Source organism: Sabethes cyaneus, chromosome 2, assembly GCF_943734655.1.
Source record: "Sabethes cyaneus chromosome 2, idSabCyanKW18_F2, whole genome shotgun sequence".
In the NCBI taxonomy this organism is placed as follows: domain Eukaryota; kingdom Metazoa; phylum Arthropoda; class Insecta; order Diptera; family Culicidae; genus Sabethes; species Sabethes cyaneus.
This window is the reverse complement of record NC_071354.1, coordinates 116767681-116793137: the sequence shown is the minus strand read 5'-3', so window position 1 is coordinate 116793137 and position 25457 is coordinate 116767681. Positions and strand designations below refer to the sequence as shown.

General features: G+C 36.0%; 1 protein-coding gene across 1 annotated transcript in view; it reads right to left on the bottom strand.

Moving 5' to 3' along the window:
* The window catches only part of LOC128734593 (JNK-interacting protein 3), a 700363-nt gene that overhangs the window by 624115 nt on the left and 50791 nt on the right, over positions 1-25457 (bottom strand). Inside the window, exon 2 of the mRNA XM_053828867.1 lies at positions 7734-8664. Coding sequence (XP_053684842.1) covers positions 7734-8664 — 931 coding nt within the window. The remainder of the gene's footprint in view (positions 1-7733; positions 8665-25457) is intronic.

The window sequence follows — 25457 nt, the reverse complement described above, 5'->3', positions numbered from 1 at the left end:
TCAGAAAGCTGTCCAATAGGGGCCCGAAAATGTTCGATGACTTTTGATCCGTGGATTAACACCAGTGCTGTTAATATTCATCAGCATAACGTTCAAACTTCTAGATTATCAGTCTGCCTTGCATTGAAAATCTGCTTGCTTTGATCAAACGTACATAATAATAATATACAGCAAGCATGAACTTCATGCACGAGAATATACAATATCAGCGCCCTGTGATATTGTAACAAACTGATATTCACGTTTGAGCAGTGAAAATCAACAAAAAAAAATTATGTTGTTATTTAGCATCTATTGCGTTCAGCTGTTGGCCATAAGATTTTTCTTTTCATTTACTGCATTTAAAATTGTTTTTTTCCTGAAGTGAATATCACCTTCTGGGTTTGAAAATCACTTTCTCCTATTCTATTTTCACGATATATTGAACTTGTATACTATGATGAAAATCACTGTGCAGTTGTACATACGAAACTCAGAGGCATAAAAAACAATGTATGCTAAGAAAAAAGATTTTCTGTTTTGTTTGAAATTCGGTGATAATTAAAGGCCCTGTTAACACTTTATGGACGGCATTGGCATATAGCATCAGGGGTACAATGCCACCAGAAGTCATACCGTATCCAAACAGTACTTCTCAAACTTATCTACATTGATTTCTATTCCTGACGCCATAACGAAGAGTATTGCTGCACATTTTTTATAGAGGTTATAACAATTCCAGTTAATTAAGCTACTTTATCTGGATTTCAAAAGAATCTTCTGGCCGTATCGCCATCGTTGGAGTTCCCGATTAAAAATAATAGGATGCTTGGAAAAAACCCGATTTAATCCACCTAGTTGTGAAAGGAACCTTTGTTATACGGTCTTACTTGCTATTTGAGATAGAAATCGACACGTCTTTGGAAAATAATTCATTTATTGGTTGTAGTTGCGTAGTGCGTTGGTTTACATAATATTTTTGAAAATTGAATAAGTTTACAAAACTTGAACAAAATAGGAACACTTTTAAATTTTGATGAAAAACCTGATTAAATCCACCTAGTGGTGAAAGGAACCTTTGTTATACCGTCTTACTTGCAATTTGAGATAGAAATCGACACGTTTGGTTTACATGAAATTTTTGGAAATTGAATAAGTTTACAAAATTTGAAACAAATAGAAGCACTTATAAATTTTGATAGTTTCTTTTCTCATGAAATTGCTAAGTAAGTTGTTACTAATGAGGGTAAGTGCAAGTAAAAGTAAGTTGTAAGATGAAATATTATTCTTTAACATATACATTGCGTAGTAAAGGTCTAGTTAAAAGGTTTTTGAACTATGCATAATTTCCTGTAACGCCATTCTATTTGATTCACAACAATAAAGTTCTCTTGAATAATTTTCATCAATTTTTATGAACCTTCGGTTACTCACGTTGTTGTATTTTGTACACCATATGTAGGTTTTTAAATGCCATATTGTTATATAGTTACAAATCGTATATTACGTATATACTAACGTATATTCTTCAATAAACTTGTTATGAGCAAAATGTCAGAATTATTCAATGCATTATTACTTTAAATTGTTAGGAAAATAGATTAGCATAAATCGACATCACAGAAACGAAGCAAGTAGCATGTGAGGTGTACCGCAATTGGCCCCAACTAGAATTTTCTTTCGTTTCTTCATATGGAAAAATGGTGTCTGTATGCAGCAAAACTACCAGCAAATGCAAAATGTTTAAAATGTATCCGTCTGTTGGTAGTCGAGTAATTCGGGGTCAAAATCAGGGTATTTTTTATAATCAAAGTTCTACAGTTCGTAAACAAGGAAACATAGAGGTATACTATGTTCAGCAAAGTTGTGTATTTTTATTATTTATACAACTTTGTAATACATGAAAAATCATACAACAATTACAAAAAGAGCTACAATAGAAAAACTGATCTTTCAAATTTTGCTGAAGACAGTAACCTTCTATCTCTTCAACAATAAGATCTCTTCGTTAAAGAGATAGAAGGTTACTGTCTTCAGCAAAATTTCTTGTAATAATATGCTCTAAAACTTTGCAGAACACATCAATGCACAGTGGTCCAGCAGCGAAAACTAAGTGGAAAGTTTTTTGTGGTTCAAAATAGCTCCCCACAATGTTCAGCAAAGTTGTACAACTCTAAAATACAATTAATGCGAAATCAACGACTAAGTTCCAGTTTGGCTTGTAAACACATAATCCATAATAACTTGTTATAAGAAAAAGATAGAAGGATAATTTTTTCGACAAAGTTGTAGCTAAAGATTATATAAGTAACTTTGCTAAAGACATAGTAAGCCTATTTTTAGGCGTTTCTAACTTACGGGGTGTTTTATAAAAAGACCTCTCAAAAATCACTTTTTCGCTGATTACTTCAAATGCAATGGTTTTATTGCATCATAATGTCTTACAAAGTTGGTTATCTTATCAAAAGACATATTTTTGTAGAACATTGTATGTTGAAAACTCATACGTATAACGAGTTCTAACGTTTTTCCTGTGTTTTTTAGTCTTTTTTGGAATAGAATATCTCAAAAAGGGGCAAACGAAAAAAATCAAAGTTGGCTGTTTCTGAAAGCTTGGAGTTTTATCTCAAGCATATGTGAAAATAAAAAACTGGTTTTTTCTCTAACTTGAGTAATTTCAGTTTAATTATTTCATCTTTGACCATTTTCTACTATGCAGTATTTTCCAATATCTTCTTGAAGACGATTAAAGTCAACATGTCAATAGTAAAAAAGAAATTCGTCGTACCTTGCGACAATTTTTTTGATTGTCACGTTAAATAGTCTTCGAACTTCGCATAAGTTGAGAGATCTAGTTTTTCGACCTTGTGCTAGTTTTCGAAACACTGCTGAAATATTCATCAAATAAGTTTTTATAACGGTAGTTTTTACAATTGTTTATTGTCAAGATAAATGGACTTCGCCCGTCGTCCAATCCATACATATAAATATAAATTATAATGCCAAATATAATAAAATAATATAAAATGCAGTGGTATTAGTGTACATGTAATTGACCTCTCAGAAATAGTCAGAAAGGTTTTTCTTAATAGTATCAGTCGACATGTTTAAGTTTAGTATGTTTCTAAAATTGTGCATTAGCTGCATACAGCGGCAGGCCGGTTCATTGCGCGCGTAGTTAGTTCGACGGTGGTTTAGAGTGAAGGGCCTTGGTCTCCACCGAACTACTGTACTCTGGTTAGCAGTTATCCTGGATTTCAAATAATCACTGTCGTATCGTCCTCTCTGCAAATTGAGCTCAGTACCAGCTGTTTTTGATAAATATCTTTCTTACAATTTTCATTGTTTTACAAATAGTTATGGAAATCTTCACTTGGATATATGCACATGAAATTAAATTTTATATTGATATTTCTGATTCTAGTCTAAAGTAATCTTTTAAATTACTTTAGTGTCAGAAAGCTGAGAAGTCTTCAAAATTGATGTCTTATACGTATTCAGGAACAGGAACATGACTATGATCGTAGTAAAAAAGGAGGAACGCTTTCAAGCAAATCCTATTAAAGTCCTGGAGTTTGTTGTCAAAAGGTTTGAGGGTACCGTTACTGTTATTTTAAATTAGTATCTAAAATGTTCGTGAAAGTAATTCGGTAGTTTAGGAGATTATTTCCCATTCAATTCCTTATTAGCTATATCGCCAACTGTTAATAAAATTCTAGTACACGGCGCAGATATTATTAAGGCCACGGCACAACCCATAGGGTTTTTAAGCGAAGAGGTACAGGAAACGCGAAATAAATGTATTTGTAAGTTCAGGGAATTTCACGCCAGAAAATTTAACCGAATTGCCAATTTGGAGGATGTGTTCAAACGCCTCCTGCTGTCGTCTGATCCAGTCATTGCAGTACAGAATCGTTCGTATTGTACACGTACTCTGGAGCTTCCACCAAGCACAAACCAATTATTAATATAATAAATTATTATATTGCTAACAATAATAAAATATTTCAAAAACAAAACATTTATTGAATCTCTCAAATAAATGACTACCCTTTTTGTTTTCAAAATCAACGAGATACTGATATAAGGTGGTTGAAGTTCGAAAAGGATCTATAGGTTTTTTTCTCTTTTATCTCTTTGCCTGTTTTGATATACTTCCCTGCGATTAAAAAATGACATAAAACTAAAATGACAGTTAACAATATTATGTATGAAATAACCAATATCTTTTTGCTTTTTTATTGAAAATTATTTTTAAAACATTATTGATGGTAGATTGAGTATATTTGCAAAATAATGAAAATTGAAAGATAGATATTTATCAAAAACAGCTGGTGCTGATAGAAAACTGATGTCATATCTGGAGTTCGAAGACTATTTAACGTGACAATCAGAAGAAATTGTGTCAAGGTACGACGAATTTCTTTTTTACTATTGACAAGTTGACTATAATCGTCTTCAAGAAGATATTGGAAAATACTGCATAGTAGAAAATGGTCAAAGATGAAATAATTAAACTGAAATTACTCGAGTTAGAGAAAAAACCAGTTTTTTATTTTCACATATGCTTGAGATAAAACTCCAAGCTTTCAGAAACAGCCAAGTTTGATTTTTTTCGTTTGCCCCTTTTTGAGATATTCTATTCCAAAAAAGACTAAAAAAACACAGGAAAAACGTTAGAACTCGTTATACGTATGAGTTTTCAACATACAATGTTCTACAAAAATATGTCTTTTGATAAGATAACCAACTTTGTAAGACATTATGATGCAATAAAACCATTGCATTTGAAGTAATCAGCGAAAAAGTGATTTTTGAGAGGTCTTTTTATAAAACACCCCGTAAGTTAGAAACGCCTAAAAATAGGCTTACTATGTCTTTAGCAAAGTTACTTATGTAATCTTTAGCTACAACTTTGTCGAAGAAATTATCCTTCTATCTCTTTCTTATAAAAAGTTATTATGGATTATGTGTTTACAAGCCAAACTGGAACTTAGTCGTTGATTTCGCATTATATGTCTTTTAGAGTTGAACAACTTTACTGAACATCATAGGGAGCTATTATAAATCGCTTAGCCGCAAAAGTAAGTTTCCACTTAACTTTCGTTTCTGGACCACTGTGCAATGTGTTATATTGAAACTGAAGGAAAATAATTTTTTTATTTCACTTTTAGGGGGATTAATCAAAATTCAAATTCTACCAGACAATAGAGCTTTCAATTTCAAGAAACTCTTCCAAAGGTTCGATAAACTTAAAACCAAGTTTTCCTAGTCAAAACTCTAGTGCGCACGTTTTCTTTGGTTTTGGGCTATTGTGCGCGCGAGTAACTGTGTTACAAAAGTTGGTGCGGGTGTTCGAGGGTTTATATCTTTTGACCGGTAAAACCAATTCTTATGAAATTTTGCATATATATTCGTAGTGGGAAAACCTCTCGTTTGATATTAAAATAATTGAAATTAGGTTATTTTTCTTGGTTAAAATCATTATAAATTATTGTTAATTTTGGTGTGGTGTATTGATTTACTCATAACTTTCAAATTAAACATCTAATCAAAAAACCATTCAATAGTGATCCATCCGGCTATATTACCTGCCAAATGAAACTAATAGCGCATAAATCGGTTTGGCCATCTCTGAGAAACAGGCGATCATTTGAACCTTGTCAAAACTGGTTTTTTAAGCATAACTTTTAAACTACTTGTTTGTTTTCAATTTAAAATTCCTGAACAATTTAGCTTTAATAAGGGCTTTCATTTGATACTAAGATCGTTGAAATCGGTCATGTAGTTTTGAAGAAACCCGTGTCACGTATTTTTCACATTTTTGCTTATAACTCTTAAACGAAACGTCGTGTCACGAAACAACTCAATAGTGATCTACTAGACAATAACACCTTTCAAACAAAAGTAATAGCGAACCATTCGGTTCAGCCATCTTTGAGAAACAGGCGATAGAAAAAATCATTACACACACACACACACACACACACACACACACACACACACACACACACACACGCACACACACACACACACACACACACACACACACACACACACACACACACGCACGCACACACACACACACACACACACACACACACACACACACACACACACACACACACACACACACACACACACACACACACACACACACACACACACACACACACACACACAGAGACACACACACAGAGACACACACACAGAGACACACACACAGACACACACACAGACACAGACATTGCTCAAATCGTCGAACCCTATCGATTGGTATATGTGACTTGGCCCTCCGGGCCTCGGATCAATTTCGTGTTTTTCGACCAATTTTTAAACCTTTGTTATAGTATAACAAAGGTAAAAATAGATTGCAACATGTAAGTTAGCAAATTATCTGCCCCTCCAGAACGTAGTTTATCAACCAAAAGTCCCAATTCTAGTGTGAGCTTCCGTCGAATGTTCTTTTTTCTCTCATTTACCAACTGTTTTCTGTTTAATTCTGTTACATAACTAAAATCTATCACAATATTCCCGTATTCGAGATTTAGCTAAGACGCTCAAAGTAATGACTTTTAATTACCTTATCGGCAGGCTTCGCAGCCGGTTATTAGAGTACAGGACAATTATAGGGCTAGTGTAAAGATCCTATTAAACTCTAGCAATACCGTACAGCCGTGATTAGTACATACGATGACTGGTACCTTGCTGCTAACAGCGCGATGGGATATAGTAAACATTATGATATATGTCTCAAAAACACTGAGTAACACTTTTTGGAAATGCAAATTAAATGATGAGGATACTAAAAGAGACAAATGAATTAGCATGTTTTAAGATCTGTTTTGAATGTACTTTCACTTTAATTATATCTCGGTCGCAGATTTTTCCAACTTTTTATTGTATAGAAGTACGAAATATGGCTAATTTTTACCTAAATCGTTCATTAACTCGCTCTGTATAGAAGATACGTGTTCATTTTCTTCTGCAAAAGTATGTTATTGTAATAGATGCAAATGTTTGCAGGACATTATTTTTCCGTAAATCACATAGTTTTGAAGCTATAGTGAGAACCCCGATTTTTGGGGGTCCTTCATGAAAGACGCCTAATAACTCAAAAACTGTGATACTTAGAGGAATAATGTTTTAAGCAAAAAACTTCATAATATGATTATCTAGAACTTTCTAGAACATACTATAGCTCTATATCATCAAATTAGAAAGTTAAATCTTGCAGCGCCGCCTGTGTTTGAGTTACGAACTAATGCTAACCACCAGTCGTTGCGTCTATTGATATACAGAAATTCTTCCGAAGACGCCATATTGAAAAAAACACTATGAAGAGTTATTAAAAAAAAAGTTCACGATTCCAGAGCAATCAAACCACTCTGCAGAGGTGGAAAAACTACTAAAAGTTAAAAATTTCGCGAAATGGTTCACAGCCTAAGGCTGTATACCTTGTAGTTGTTGACAGCAAATTGAAGTTTTTGACTAAAAAGTTAAAATGTTCGCGAAATGGTTCACAGCCTAACTGCGTTTCAATATTCAAACTTGTCGAGTTAATCGGTTTTTGAAATAATTATGATACTTCAGAAAGCAATTAGATCAAAACTTATGCTGGTTTAGATGCAGTTGAGATATGAGATTGCTACATATAGTATAAACTTGTTGATAAACGGGGAGACTTTGGTAAAGATTCCCTTTTAAGTACAAGCTAAATGATTTCAAAAGAAATAATGACAATCCGGTTTTACCTGATGACGCATATTCACCGGGATGTACCCAGCCTCCTGTTATATCACCGTCTTCGCATTCGAAATTTTCATCTTGAAATGATAATTCTTGATATAAGGTATTGCCAGAACGTTGTTCTTTTTTAGTAGTAGATTTTCCTCCTATGAAACTAGATACCGATGGCTTAGGATTTTCATTTGAAGGTGATGTGCCTTGATTGATCTGGTGAGGGTTCTCAGTTTCTGAAGATTTCTCTGCAGTTACAATATGATCTATTTCATTATGTAATGAAGATGGTCCAGAGCCGGAACTGCTATCCACACTACATAGCACATCTAATTCGAGCATTGTGGAGTTATCAAGTGACGCAAAACCATAAGAGACAGGACCTGACGAGCGAACTGTCTGAGCAATTCTCGATCTATGCAAATCTAATCGATCAGATGTTCCACTTATTTGTGAGTGTGAAGAATTGCCCATCATTATTTTTGACCGTTCAATATAATCAACATGCGTTTTGAACAATTCAGTATAACGTTCGTGTAGCTTATTGTACTCTTTTTTAAGTTCCGTCTCACGTTCTTCTAGTCGAATAGCATGATCCATGCTATTTTTATGCTTTAATTCAAGCATACGGACAATGCTTTCCAGTGCTTCTAAACGAGTAACCAATTCTTTGTTTTCTTGTTCGGCTAAATCTTCTGTTTCTAACAATTTTTGCTCCGACTGTTTTCTGGCACTTTTCTCTCGTTCGTATTGTGTTACTAACTGTTCATTGTCTTCTCGCAGAAGTTCCAGTTCTACATCCTGTTCTTGATTCATCTGATAAGCTGAATCTAAACATTCCAATACATTGACGAGTAAAGGCATGAGTGTTTTAACAACGTCTTCATCATATCGTTGTATCATACGTTCAAATTCCTGATAGATCGATCCAGCTAATGATTGTACCTGTGAAATATTTACTATCGGTTAATAATATTTGGAATATTTTAAGAATATAAAAATGAGTTCAGTAACGTGTAAGTATACTTAAAAACCTTATATTCAATTCTTTACATCACGACTAAATCAACACAACATATCACTCGTGTGCCGACCGAGAAAATGGAGCATTTGTTAAGTCTTAACTCCGCATATTTTTCTAAGTGTTTTTCGAAGAAAAGCAAATACACTGAAGTCGCTTTTAACGCGATTTGCTTTTTACGCGACTATTTTTCACAAATTTCGAAATTTTACGCGGTTATTTACGCGAATTTCAGAATTTACGAGGTTTTTTACGCGATTTTCGCAATTTACGCAACTGTGCTCTATGAGTCTATATTAACGCGAACCTAGTTTTAAAAATCACGAAGTTTTTTCACGCGAATTCTGAATTTACGCGGTTTTGATTTAAACGGAACGCATCCTTCGAATAAAAAGCGACCTGAGCATACCTACCAGTACGTAATATTTTTACACGGTTTTTAACAATTTCCGAAAAATACAGGACTTCATAATCTTATAGGTCCCTTATAGGGACATAAAAGACTAATTTTTAGACTAAAAGACTAATTTTTACTGCTCCTGAAACACGATTTTTCTCGGAAACTTAAAAAAAAATACCGTATAAATCTTTTCTTTTGTTTTGTAGGTAAAACTTTAGAGAAGACTTTCATAACTTTTGAGATTTGTACACAATACACAGCCAGAGAAAAAAGAAAAAGAAGACTAAATTTTATTTTTCCAGCCATCTCTTTTTTTAAATCGTGTCATTTATTTGTACAGGCTCGTATACGGTAGCTTTAAGGAGCCAACTTTTTTTTATGTCTAGTTTTTATAACATGTTCAACACTGCTTATATACTATGTTAGAGAGTACGATCGTTACACCCGATTTACTGGGGTTAGTATGGCTTAATTACTTATAATCCAAAGCTGGAGGACAAGGAGGAATAGGTTTCAAAGGTTTCAAAGCTCGTTATTGTTTTCTACTATTAGCGTTGGACAAGGTCCAGTAGATAAACGCTGTTCAGCGTTCCAGTTACTACGTTCGTGGGTGCGGGTCAGAATTAATGTGTATTCATTGGGGTGGCATTGTTACGTGGAAATCGTTGGGGCGATTGGTCTGCGAATTATACAAAAGCGTATTAGATTCTTACGTCAGTTTTCTTTAGAAAGTTATAAACCAGAGTCATGTACTGAAGATCCCTGCTCGCCAGAATGTCTCGCAACGGCACGTTTGGTTGTCTTCCTCGGGCCCGAAGGGAATCTGTTAGCTGGGACCTGATACCACAAAATTCGGTACACGACCATATAATATGCTCGATGTCGTGATAGCCATCGCCACAAACGCAGTATTGCTTTCTGCAAGTCCTATTCGGTAAAGATGCGAGTTTAACGTATAGTGATTGGACATGAGCCTGGATATCAAACGAATGAAGTCTCGACCCAAATCCAACCCCTTGAACCACGCCTTCGTTGATACCTTAGGAGTGATGGAATGTAGCCACCGTCCCAGTTCTCCTTTATTCCATGAAGATTGCCAGCTGATGATAGCTCTCTGGCGCAAGACGCTAAAAAATTCATTATAGGCAATTGGTCTATAATAAGTTTCGCCTTCGATTGCGCCCACCTTAGCTAATGAGTCAGCCCTTTCATTGGCCGGAATGGAACAGTGAGAAGGGACCCACGCTAAGGTAAACTGGTATTTTTTCCCGGACAAAGCTTTTGTAAGCACTCGTATTTTCCCCAAGAAATACAGTGAATGCTTCGCAGGCTTCATTGAGCGGAGAGCCTCTATAGCACTGAGACTATCTGTAAAGATAAAGTAATGGTCTGTGGGCATTGTTTCTATATTCCCAAGAGCGTGGTGAATTGCGGCCAATTCTGCCACGTATACAGAAGCAGGAGCATCGAGTTTGAAAGAAGCTGTAATATTTTCATGGAAGACACCGAAGCCAATAGACTCATTACGCTTAGATCCATCAGTAAAAAACATTTTATCAGAACTAACGTTTACAAACTTATTGTAGAAAATTTTAGGGATCTCAAGTGCACGAATTTGATCCGGGATACCAATTAATCTTGGTGATATCGAAGAATATAGCAGAATCAGAGGTATCTTGCGATGCGACACAAAAGGAAGTGTATGAAGAAGGGCTGATATCTTGAGCCATGTAATCGAAATATAAAGCCATGAATCTACTTTGAAATTGAAGTTCGACAAGCCTCTCGAAATTACAAATCACTAATGGGTTCATAACCTCACATCGAATGAGCAGACGGTAGGATAGTTCCCAAAAACGGTGTTTCAACGAAAGAACACCAGTCAGCACTTCTAGACTCATCGTATGTGTCGATTGCATGCATACTAAGGCAATCTGCAAACAACAATATTCTATTCTCTCTGATATTGGATTAATCGGTCTGGTTGTGATGTGCGTGGAAGGTTATAGTTATAGAGGGTTAAACAAAATCAACATTCTCACGTTTAAATGTAAACACTTGACTAAGAAAACATTTGTTAACGTTTTGCTCCGAGGATGAAGGCATAGACCTTCGAAACGTCAGCCGAAAACGTAAAATAAAGTTTTCGTAAGAAACCCGAGACCGAAAAGCCACATCTTTTAATTCTCTCTAGCTTAATAATGTGCGTGTTCGCGGCGGAGCGGAAACAGAAACAACCGTATTCGAGAACCGACAGTATCGTTGTTTGGTATAACCTTATAAGATCTCCTGGATGAACGCCCCACCAGGTTGCGGTTATTGCACGGAGAAAATTGATCCTCTGTTGGCATTTTTGTTTCAGATACCTAATATGGCATGCCCAATCGAACCAGACCCCGAGGTATTTAGTGACTGGAACCTGCGAGATCGTTCTACCCAATAGCAGAAGCTGCAGTTGTATTGGATCATGCGTCCGAGAGAAAACGACCAGCTCAGTTTTCTCCGGGGAGAAATCGAGCCTAAGAGCCCAGCTGGACAAATTGTCCAAAGTATCTTGCAGAGGACTTTGCAGATCATCGATCCTGTTTCCCGTTACGGATACAACGCTATCGTCAGCAAGATACTTTCATGTACAAATATAGAAAATTCAATGGCTGTATGGAATGCTTCGTTTTTCCATAGTGGAGTCAATGAAGCGGTTACACAAAAGTCTTCATGCATGTTTGTTAACAATAAATCTAAAAAGCAATTTTGCTGATTCTTCACATGATTGATTTGATAAGTCCTAAACTAGAAGTTTTGTCAAAAATAAACTGTAGCGTTTCATTTTCGCCTGCAATTGGAAGTAAGATGTCCTCATTTTCAGTGTCTGGAATAAAACCGGCATTGCGTTGATTGAAATCACCGTATATATGAATTTTCACTTCCGGGGGAAATTTGGAAAAAATTTGTTCAGCAACCTTGAAAAAATTTTCATAAGCAGATTTACTTGCGTTATTTGGAGGGAAGTATACTGAGCAAAAAACGTGTGTTTCGCCCGCTACCAGTACTTTTACCCATATATACTCAAATTCTTTGAATTTCGTGGTAATAATAATGTCGGAATCAAGTTTAGTTGAGACAGCAATTAAAACACCACCACCGGACTTCTTTTCAGAAACCTGAAAGTTTCGGTCATCTCTGTAAACATTATAAGCATTCCCAAAAACTTCTTCACTTCTAACACTTTCATCCCAACTAATTTCATTCGCCAAAATTATTGGAAAGGAACAACTTAAAATTTTATTACAAATATGTCTAATCTTAGACGAACCTCTCATGCGGTTGAGGTTTTGACAGTACACTACAATTTCTGTTTCTGATTTTGATTGTACTACTGAAGATAGATGCATAGTGCTATTTGATATATTCACGCCAGATGGTGTTAAATCTTCCTCTAGGGAGTGCGTCGGATGTTCGTAAAACACGAATGTCGGCAGGAGCATGCCTCACATGCTGTAGGTAGAGAATTCCTTGGGTCCATAAGATTATAAGAACGCGACGGTAATTCATTAGGTAGATACGGGTTTAAAATTTCACCTCTCTGGAATTGTATTGACGGATGATAGCTGGCGGCCTGGAAAACTGGTCTTTCGCTGCCGCAAGAAGCTCTCTATCAGGTGGCAGCCACATGTTTCGGTTTTGAATGCCAGTGAAATTAAAGTTACGTTGGTTAATGTAATGGGTTCTACTATTACTGGGTTCGTAGTTCCTTCTGTTATTACGATTACCAGTCCTGTAGTAGTTGTTGTTGTTGTTGCTGCTGTTGTTGTTGTTGATGGTATTTGTTGTTGTTATTATAATTGTAATGCCTGTTGTTATTACCGATGATTCTATTGTTCCAGTTGTTACTGGTATCCCGATTGTAGTTGTTTCTATTACTCCTGTTGTTATTGTTACTTCTGTTGTTGTAGTTGTTATTGTTGCTGTTATTGTTGTTATGGTTAAAAGCGTGATTCTGATTGGAGTTACCGTTACCCACATTATTAGAAACATTGTGTGTATTATTGTTTCTTGCCATACGCTGCCTTCTGCGTCTTGCATTTATTACCTGCTTTCGCTTAAACGACGTAATTTACGTGCGTCGTATTCCTCCCAGTTAGCTTTCCATACCCTCTTCGTACCAAACAATCGCCATCCTGAAGAATCAGTTTTTTCGTTATTGTTTAATTCTGTTGGCAAACTGGGGAATGAGTCAGATACCATTGACGGTGGCGCAGTATTTTGCATTGCTATGAGGTTTGCTGACAACAAATATATTATATTGACAATATAGTTCACTCTTCCATAATCCTGAAGACACGACTACTAGCGCCATTGCGGCATAAAAGGCTACCAATGTACACCGTAAATTCGACACGTCTATTGGAAACAACTCAACTTTCAGTATAGAGTTTACTCAATTCTAGATAGAATCAACAAAAGGGCGAATGTCGTAAATTGAACAAAACGGGTGAGTTATTTTTTTGTTGGACCAGCATAAGAAAATCAGCTCTCGCCCGGTTTGTTCGCGCTTGCGAAATTCGCCGATTTGTTGATTCTATCTTCAATACGCGACTACGAAGCTACGGGGTGAAGTGGCTGTCAAATTCATACATTTTCGATGTCCCACGCATAGGTACCAAACTGTTAATTTTGACAGGTACCAAAAAATTTGCTGGGAATTCCCCTTTACCGAGAACCATTTAAAAGTTGCTCTCTTCACTCCTACATGAGAAAGAGATAGCAACACACCATGCCCTTGCTACGAAGCTCTATGATCCCGTTTACATTCATGGAAGACAGAATCAACAAAAGGGCGAATGTCGTAATCGTAAACAAACCGGGTGAGAGTTGATTTTCCTATGCTGGTCCAGCAAAAAATAACTCTCATCAGTTTTGTTTATACCTGCGACATTCGCCCTTTTGTTAAATCTATCTAGATGTATGAGTGAATGAAGAATTATTGTCAAAACTCTTTAGGAACTCTTTGACGGTTTCCTATCGTTGCTTGTTTTGAAGACTACACTTATACTAGTTGCAGCAGCTTACCTTCGTATTTGCTAATTAGGTAAAACTTTGCTTAGACGGTTTGAATTTCAAACTTTGAAATAAGTACTTTACTAGGATTTAACCATTCGATTGAATCGCTGAAACCAAAACTGCTTCGATTTGTCTTACAGCAAACTAATCGGGTTAGCTTTACTATTCATAAAGAGCTAAATTGGTGAAATGTGTTGCATATATTGTGCAGTTTCTGGACGTTCCAATTCAAAAAAAGGTGCCGCGAGTGTTTCGTTCTAAGAATTTATTCTATCAAAAGGTAAACTATTTTTAAAATATTTCGATTTTCAGCTTTGCTATGTTCCTATGTCATTTTTGCAATTGTAATTGAAGGTTTTATTGATTGTTCCTGCTGTTTCTATTATCCACAATTAATTTTTATACCTAAAGTTATAATCTAAAAGAATAATGTCACAGCGATAGGGATAGCACATTCAATACCGCACCTTTTACTTATCATTGGTTGCACGCTTAAAATTTTTTATTACAAAAAGCTATTAGTCACCTTTTTGCCCGCAAGAGGATGTTACTTTTGCGTCTTTTCGGATATATATGAGATTTTGCGAAGTGAACTATATTGTTAATATAATATATTTGCTGACAATGACTTCAACTCATCAAGAATTTCCAGCCCTATTGTTGGGTAGTGCTGCATGGTTGAGTTAGCCGCCATATCAATCGTCACAGTAGAAAGTCTTTTAATTTCGTCATTGAGCTCCGACATCCCTGACGACATCGATTGCATCGAAGATACTACACCTTCATTCGATGTCTGCATAGCCAAATCGACCAATGACGTCAGTTGGTTTTTTATTCCACTAACTAGGCCAGTAGTAACAGCACTCCTATACGCCGTCAGCTCTTTTTTCACGTCACCGAGAAGCGCTTCAATGCGATCCATCGCTTCGTGAATTATGTGCTCATTATTTTACTAACTCGTGCGATGAACGACCTCAGTGTTTTTGTTTATATTGTCGCACAGCTGGGATTGTTGATTTACCAGCGCTTTGATGTCAAAATTTAAGGTGATTAACGCTTGGCAAGTGTTGCAGCAAGGCAGGATATATGACAGCGGATCTATAAATTTTTTTCTCTTCTTCATAACGAGCCGCGCTGAACCGAAACACCTACGCATGCTGCATGAAAGCCACGATTGCATTGCATTGCATTGCATGTAGTTTACACAACACATATCCTTCAATGTAACGCGTGATCTATCTAGTTAACATTGACAAATTGTGCCTGACTTTCAAGCGCCGTCAGCGGGAACAATAAGTTCGATAATCGAAATAAATCGATGAGTGATGATTGACTGAGAAACATATTTTTTCTGCCTTTTGATGAAAATGCAATTTTTTTCGGCGGATGTCACATTTGCCTAGACCCCCTCCCCCCTTTGTCACAACCTGTCACAAAATTAACACCCCCCTCCCCCCATAAGCAATGGACGTCATTATTGAATGATCCCATATCTGAATTGCAAAAATAACTGGGTAGTGCATTAGATATAAAATATTAGAAAAAGAAATTGAACTTTTTCTTAGTTGGCTCTCCTTTAGATAATTGTTTTTGCATGAAAATCAAAACCGGAACTTCTTTTGAATACTTTCATGAAAAAATAGTCATAGGTTTGATCGCATCGTTTTTACGATGTTGTCCGCTAGAGAGTTAAGAAAACGAGATGAGATCAAAGAAGCGCCATAAGCATGCTTGAGAATGGCAAAAATAATGGTTTTTCCAGCACTAGTCTGTTTTGATGACATGAGCGGTCCGGTATGCGCAACATTTGCTTGAAATTTGTGTAAATTTATATGGGAAAATCCATTTATTGACATTTTCAATTCTATACACCGCTATACCTATATGCTTAACTCTAATGTGGGCGACAGGGTACCCGTGTACCCATTTTATTATTCAAATATTAATAAAATCATGTAGGTGATGTCTATCGCTATGAAACTTTCTGGCATCTTTTCAGATGTCAAGATGAACAATTTAGGGAAATTTCTATGGAATTTCGGTAAAAGATGACATAACCAGGGGTTAAAAACCATTTATCCCCCTAAAGGAACGACGGGGTACCCGTGTATCAACGCTTATTACACAGCTTAAAAGACACAATAGAATCAAAACATGTTAAGCAAAGTCGTAGGTTAGGCCAAGAACTAATATATAGCATGTATAAACTCCCGGATAGAGCCTCTGTTGTGTCGGAAACAGGTTCCTATTGACCCAGGAGGGTGGCCAACCTTCGATTCCAAAAAAGCGGTCATGTTGCAAATCAAAATTTTCTGAATTTTATGAGCATGTTAATTGACAAATTAATTTAGCCTTTACGTCCCCGACATCAAAAATGATGACACTTGCAGTTACACTTTTGGCTCTATTATGGATTTTGTATATTTTGGATACCAGAATAGTGATTATTATGCTGGTGGCAGCTGGGCGCGTGGATGCTTTTTAGACCACACTTCCTTGCTGGCGGAGGGAGTATCGGAAAACGGATTTCTAGGATGATTTTGAAGCTTTAGGTCAATCTAAATTGTTACGAAGTGGTTTTTGAAAATTCGAGGAAATACTAAAATGGCGGCAATTTGTCCAAAAGAAAGGTGTTTTTTCATAAAAAATTGAAAAATTGAGATATCAAAAAACGGCTACGTAACAACTTAGATAATTCATTTCTACATGCTGAAAAAAAATTTCAGCAAAATCGGACCATTAGATTCTGAGATATACATACCGCCAGCTGAAAAAACATGGTTTCGAGAAAAACGCATTTAAAGTTTCGTGCAGCGATGCACTTCCCTTGAGGTGACCCCACAGTTTTTGCTACAACTTTTCAACAAGATAAGATATGACAAAATCCTTTTGGCATGACGTTTTTGAAAGTATAAGCGTCTCGAAAATGCAAAAAAAATATAATTAGATTTTTCCGACATTCCAGAGTTCCTTAATGAAAAAATAAGTTGGTAAATTATGGTTCCATTTTCCTGGAGATATTCCAGATCGCAATGGGATTTTTTTTATGTCATAAGTAGTGTCGTAACCAGTGGAAGGAGCGGAGTGGAGGAGTAACCGCCTAGGAGGGTAGCCTTCCTTGTCGGGACAAGTTTTTCCTTTCACGGATAACACGAATTAAACTTGTCTACTTTATTCTCACATATTTAAAAACACCGCGACTATATACAACTATGTACAATTTAATACAAAGCGACGTGCACGAATTGGCATCTACATGCCTGCTGACTATACGGCATCTGAATGCCTACTGATTTTCAACTTACTTTGCTGCTGCTGTTCAGTGTGGTTTTATAACTTTTAGTCACAATGTCAGTATTGTTGGCAGAGGAAATAAAGGCTTAATTGTCGATAGCAATTGCGCGCGAACTGATGCGCTTGGGTTAGCAGTAACACACCGTTGGCTTACAGCGAGTCGACGCTTAGTACTGGTTGGAGTATTCCAACAAGTAGCATGTGAAATAAAACTAGAAATCTGCTTAACAGAGTGCACAAACGTTATCCATTGACACATTCCGCGGGCCGGAATACCAACCAGACATTTTAGAAAAGTTGTTTTTAGCATTGTTGAATATTTTTTCATGATTGGGCAATATTGGAACCTTTCAAAACGGCTATAACTGGTATTCTAGCACTTTCGGAAGTTATATAAAACGTGTATCGAAAGTAAATGAAAATTTTCAAGAAATAAATGATTTTTCGTGATATTTTTAAAAATGCTGCTACAGTGCGCTAAAACATTTCATAATATCACTTGTTTTCGAGCAACGTCCAAAGGAATATATGCTGAATTCATTCCAAAAATAGTTTGGATGTAATTTTGCAGTTATTTTATTGTAGCGACCCTGCCCGCTACTCTCCCGTATACTAATCCTGCCTGGATCCGAAGGACGAAATCCTGGATCAAATCAGGCCACATTCAATCACATTCCATTCCATTTTCCTACCGATGCCCGACACCACTATACTACGGTACGAGCACTTAATCACGGAAGAGAAACTTCCCCAGGAACAATTTAACGAAGCGAAAGACGAGACGAGGAAGACACCAGAAGCCAACCAATTTGGTTTCGAATGCAATACTACACAATTATAACAAAAACACTACATTGTTCAAAACACACATAAACACTACATTTGAATTCCATTATAACACTCACCAACACTCGTATACTTAGAAATTACAACTCGCCACTTGAGGCCAAATATTATAGTACACCAACGTTAAACGAGAGTTAATCTCCGATATTCAGTTTTTCTATAACATTATTACATTCTATTTTTTTTCTCCTCTATAACATTATGAGGTAGGAACCCGGTACCATTATTAGATTAAATTGAGGAATGGTGTTAAATTGGCCATAAGAGGCTTTAGCACTTATCAAAGAGAAAACAACCAAGGACAAGTCAAATATATACACATAATCGAAAACCATAGCATACTGTTTCCACCTGACGTAGAGCTCCTCCACCGCGCAGAATTTAATCTTATCTGAATATGCCCGTTTTACTTACCGAATTGCTGCGCCTGCATAGACGCACAGCAAGCTTCTGAGGGTGGGGAAGTGAAGCGACCCTCATTTCCCTCTGTAACATTACATGCACGCATTTTCATCGAGTTGAACCCGGATGACTCAACCCCGGTCAGCTTCTAAATATCAATTTAATATTATTAAATTTAGCATTTTATTCGATTACCCGCGCCGGTCGGTGACTCGATCGAGCGACGGCGCCGGTAGGGCAAAATACTTAAATGAAAACAATTGTCGCGTTTGCACCACATTCTAGGGGAACGACCGCGCAAGTTTCTTAACCTGCGGCAACGAACAGTTCCCAACACAAATGCGCCGTTGCATTTTGCCGACTAAGGTAAACAACAAATCGCAGAACTGTTCGAGCTGACGAAACAAAGTCCCCACGCGAGGGGCCAAAATGTATGCGCGAGAGGGAAGCTCAACGGACAGCGTGAGGTCTGCCGCTAGGCAGAATAGGACGGAACTACCTCGGGAAGGAGGAGTTTCCTTAGGGCGAAGATTGTTTTAGCAAGTAAGAAGTACCATTGTAAAACAAGTTTTTGAATAAAAGAGATTCGGTTTTGATACGCCGACCCGTCCGGTCGGTAGTGGCACTTAATCCGGTTGTTTTATTTCTTTTTTGATTTGTTCCTTCCGCGCGGGTTTTTAGGATCGAGGGGGCCCTTAAGGCCCCTTCATTATATTTCAAATGGATGAAAAATGTCCATTTTTTGCGTTGTAACGTCACGAAAAAGGTGTACTTTTTCGCTTTCGCAGAAAAGAACAAATTCGAACAATCTAATTATCCGTATTCCCTTTGTACTCAAAAATACCTTTAAAACGATGCCTAAAGAATGATGATAAGTTAAGTAGAACCTAAGTTACAACTGACTGAAGCTCGTGTTGTAACGTCACGGCGAGAAGCCGGATGGATTCTTAACAGGTGAGACATAAGTAATATCATCGAAACCTTTAGACATAACATAATAGTTGCTTCTGGAAAGTTTCTTCATTTAAAATGCACTTTCCAGTGGTGAATAAATATCCGGACATTAGGGTAAGCAGATACAAAAAATATTTTCTCTATTTTAACTCAGAAATGATTGCTGTCTAAAAAGAATTTGAAGAAAAATTAATTTCAAGAAACTTCGTTGAATACTGAAGATTTATATTTCTTACATGAAAAAAGTTATAGAGCCAAACTCTTAGGGACACCCTTAAAAATAGTTTTTTTATCTAGCTCTTTAATAACGCTTCGTACGCCTTTTAGATATTCTAAGAAATTGGTAATCGAGTTAAATTGCACATTTTCGTCGAAGAAAGTAGAAATCTATCTTTTTTCCTTAAGGAGCTATCCCTTGTTTCTTTTATTTATACATGTTCACCTACGGTTGCCTTCATAATAACTTTTTTTAGATTTTGCACAGTATTCTACCCTAAGTTGTACATGGTGGAATACAGCATAAATTAACTCACAAAAAACAAGTGAGATTAGCTGCTCTCCCCCGAGATAAACCCCCTTAGTACATATAAAAATAAAAAAGGCAGTGATAGCTCTACTATTTTCGACAAAAATGTGCAATTTAATTAGATTACCAATTTCTTAGAATATTTGCAAGCCATACGAAGCGTTAAAGCTATATCGAAAAAAATATTTTTAAGGGGGTCCCTAAGAGTTTGGCTCTATAACTTTCTTCATGTAGGAAATATAAATTTTCAGCATTCAACAAAGTTTCTTAAAATAAGTTTTCTACAAATTTTCTGTAGACAGCAACCATTTCTGACTTAAAATAGAGAAAACATTTTTTTGTATCTGCTTGAGGACACCCTAATGTCCGATTATTTTTTCACCACTAGTGCTTTTAAAATGAAGAAACTTTTCTGAAGCACCTATTATGCTATGTTTTAAGGTTTCGATGCTTTTACTTATGTCTCACTTTCTTAGAATCCCTCCCACTGCGCGACGTAATTTGTGAACAACCCCACAATTACGTAGGCAAAATAGTGAAAAGACAAATTAACAACACGTTTTTGGATTATCCCTTATATACAGAAGGCAGCAACAGCGATACTTAACGAATTTTAACTGAACAGATTTTTCGTGACGTTACAACGGAGCTACGACCCTCTCTGTGTGAAGCAGACCGTTGTAACGTCACGAAAAGTAAAATCTGTTTAAAAATTAACTTCACTAATTATCGGAATTCTGAACATGGCAAGTTGTTCAGTATTTATCTCTTATCAAATCATAGAAGAAAGTCTTTAGAAAAAATTTGAAACAGAGCAGAATTTTCATATTTTTACCTTTGTTATACTATAACAAAGGTTTAAAAATTGGTCGAAAAACACGAAATAAATCCGAGGCCCGGAGGGCCAAGTCACATATACCAATCGATAGGGTTCGACGATTTGAGCAATGTCTGTGTGTGTGTATGTATGTAATGATTTTTTCTATCGCCTGTTTCTCAGAGATGGCTGAGCCGAATCGTTCGCTATTACTTTTGTTGGAAAGGTATTATTGTCTAGTAGATCACTATTGAGTTGTTTCGTGACACGACGTTTCGTTTAAAAGTTATAGACAAAAATGTGAAAAATACGTGACACGGGTTTCTCCAGAACTACACGACCGATTACAACGATCTTAGCATCAAATGAAAGCCCTTATTAAAGCTAAATTATTCAGGATTTTTTAATTGAAAACAAACAAGTAGTTTAAAAGTTATGCTTAAAAAATCTGTTTTGACAAGGTAATAATTATCGCCTGTTTCTCAGAGATGGCCAAACCGATTTACACGCTACTAGTTTCATTTGGCAGGTAATATAGCCGGATAGATCACTATTGAATGGTTTTTTGATTAGATGTTTAATTTGAAAGTTATGAGTATTTGAATACACCACACCAAAATTAACAATAATTTATAATGATTTTAACCAAGATAATTTACCTAATTTCAATTATTTTAATATCAAACGAGAGGTTTTGACACTACGAATATATATGCAAAATTTCATAAGAATTGGTGGTACCGGTCAAAAGATATTAACCCTCGAACACTCGCGCCAACTTTTGTAACACAGTTACTCGCGCGCACAATAGCCTCAAACCAAAGAAAACGTGCGTACTAGAGTTTTGACTGGGAAAACTTGGTTTTAGGTTTATCCAACCTTTAGAAGTTTCTTGAAATTAAAAGCTCTATCGTCTGGTGGAATCTAAATTTTGATTAATCCCCCTAAAAGTGAAATAAATAAATTTATTTTTCTTCACTGTCAATATAACACATTGATGTGTTCTGCAAAGTTATAGAGCATATTATTACAAGAAATTTTACTAAAGACTGTAACCTTCTATCTCTGCAGTGAAGATAGAAAAATCTTATTTATTGTATATGAATATGTAAAATCAGTTTTTATATTTTTGCTCTTTTTGTAATTGTTGTATGACTTTTTCATGTATTACAAAGTTGTACAAATGATAAAAATAAACAACTTTGCTGAATATAGTATACCTCTATGTTTGCTTGTTTAGGAACTGTAGAACTTTGATTATAAAAAATACCTTAATTTTGACTACGAATTACTCGACTACCAGCAGACGGATACATTTTAAACATTTTACATTGGCTAGTTTTGCTGCATACAGACACCATTTTTCCGTATGAAGAAAAGAGAGAATATTCCAGTTGGAGTCAATTGCGGTACACCTCGCATGCTGATTCTGCTTCGATTCTGTGATGTCGGTTTATGCTGATCTATTTTCCCAACAATTTAAATTATTAATGCATTGAATAATTATGATATTTTGCTCAGAATAAGTTTATTGAACAATATACGTTAGTTAAACAACGATTTGTAATCTTATAGCAATATGGCGTTGGAAAACCTACACGTGTTGTACAAAATACAACAGCGTGAGTAACCGAAGGTTAATAAAAATTGACGAAAATTATTCAAGAAAACTCTATTGATGTGAATCAAATAGAATGGCATTACAGGAAATTATTTATAGTTCAAAAACCTATACACTAGACCTTTACAAGGCAATGTATATGTTAAAGAATAAGATTTCCTCTTACAACTTACTTTTATTTTCACTTCTCAGATAAATAACAACTTACTTATCCTTACTCAGCAATTTCATGAAAAAAGGATCTATCAAAATTTAAAAGTGTTTCTATTTTGTTCAAATTTTGTAAACGTATTCAATTTTCAAAAATTTTATGTAAACCAACGCATTACGCAACGTTAACCAATAGATGAATTATGTTCCGAAAACGTGTCGATTTCTATCTCAAATAGCAAGTAAGACCGTATAACAAAGGTTCCTTTCACCACTAGGTGGATTAAATCGGGTTTTTAACAGAAGAACCAAAAGACGAATTCCTGGCGCGTTGTAACGTCACGCTACATATTTGCTTTCCAAAACAATCTAGGTAAGGCAAATGCTATTATTGTCAATTGCAAGGATTTGCAAGGACTTATTGCTTGGAAGATAACGAAAAAGTGCGCCGAAGACACTGAAACGATTTAAGCTAAAATAGCACTTTTATGAGCGATATCGCATTTTGGATGGTACAATTTTCCTTGCAATTGACAATAATTTGTTCATTATTAATAGGAAATTAAATGCTCGTTCCAAATATATAATAATATTTGGGGGTTTCTCAGTGATTTTCCCAGCTGAAACACAAATATTGTGCAAAGAAATGTCGAAATGTTGTAACGTCACGGCGGAATGTGTCCATTTCATTTGTGGTCAATAAGAATGAATCTTACACTATCCTGTAGAGCGTATGTTTATGTCCCACACTGCGGAACAACCGGTATCGGTTCTACTGGAACTCAAAATTAGCCATTTTGAATTTTCTTCAATAATATGGCAAATGGGGTATCAAACCAAAAGATTATTCAACCGCGAGTTCCCTGGGTGGACTTTTTGATGTATTTCGAGTCGATCTGGACATTCCGGGATATCCGTTGTTAGTTCTACCGGAACTCAAAATTGGCCATTTCGATTTTTTTCCGGAAGTGTGAAAAATGGAGTATTCAGATGGGTGTCCAGATCGACTAAAAATACATCAAAAAGTCCACCCAAGAACTCGCGTTGAGAAATCCTTTGATTCGATACCCCATTTGCCATATTACTCAAGAGAATTCAAAATAGCCAATTTTGAGATCTGGTCGAATCGATACCGGATGTTCCGGAGTGTGGGACATGCACATGTGGTATAGTGTAAGATTCATTCTTATTGACCACAAATGAAATGGATAACTTTTGTGCACTCTGTTAACTGTTAACACGAAAATAAGAAAATCGCACTCAAAGTTGAAAAACTGATTTTTCTAAAATTACTTAGTTTTCATGTTATTATTCATCCCTCTTTGAGATAATGTTGAAAAACTTCACTAAATTTTGTATACAACTTGAAACCATTTTATATGAAAAGGTATATGCAGCGAGACAAATATGCGTCCATTTTTCCAATGGGACAAATTGGCTTCAAATTTTTTCTAGTTTTTCTAGTATAAACACCATGATTTCGATTCATATTATCTATACCTATAAAAATGGATTTCTGTCTGTCTGTCCGAATGTTCCTTATAGAATCGAAAACTACTGAACCGATCAGCGTGAAAATTTGCATATAGGGGTTTTTGGGGCCAGGGAAGGTTCTTATGATGGTTAGAGACCCCTCCCATACAAATGAGGGGGGCTCCCATACAAATGAAACACAAATTTCTGCATAACTCGAGAATTAATCAAGCAAATGGAACAAAATTTTACATGTGGGTGTTTTTGGAGACAAGAATTTATTCTATTGTGAATTGAGAATCCTATACAAATGAAATACAAATTTCCTCATGACTCGAAAACTAATAAATCAAATGAAACCATATTTGGCATGTGGGTGTTTTTGGAGGCATGAATTTTTTCTATGATGAATTAGGACCCATTACCTTTTTAGGAGGGAGGGCTCCCATACAAATGAAATACAAATTTCCTCATAACTCGAGAACTAATCAAGCAAATGGAACAAAATATGACATGTGGGTATTTTTGGAGATAAGAATTTTTCTATGGTGAATTGAAACCTCTCCCCGCCTCAGGAGGGGGGGCTCCAATACAAATAAAATACAAATTTCCTCATAACTCGAAAACTAATAAATCAAATGGAACCATATTTGGCATGTGGGTGTTTTTGGAGGCATGAATTTTTTCTATGATGAATTGAGACCCATTACCTTTTTAGGAGGGGGGCTCCCATACAAATGAAATACAAATTTTCTCATAACTCGAAAAGTAATCAAGCAAATGGAACCAAATTTGGCATGTGGGGGGTTTTGGAGGCAGGAATGTTTTTGATGATGGTTTGAGACCCCTCACCCCTGTGGTAGGGAGATAAGGACTATCATACAAATAAAACAGAAAGTTTTGCGTAGCTCAAAAACTAATCGAACTCGAGAAATTTTAGACTTTCATAAAACAGAGATAGAGATCACCTCTATCTAGGTTTATTTATTTTCCTAGATCTACTGACCGCTATTACTTTCCTTCAGTTGGGTCACCCCTGCGAAATGGTTCTTTCTTCGAAAAGATTTTCCGTGAAATGGTATATTCCGCGTAAGGTTTTTCGGGAAATGGTATTCTGCGAAATTCTATATTCCGCGTTATGGTCAACCGAGAATTGGTGTTCCGCAAAATGGT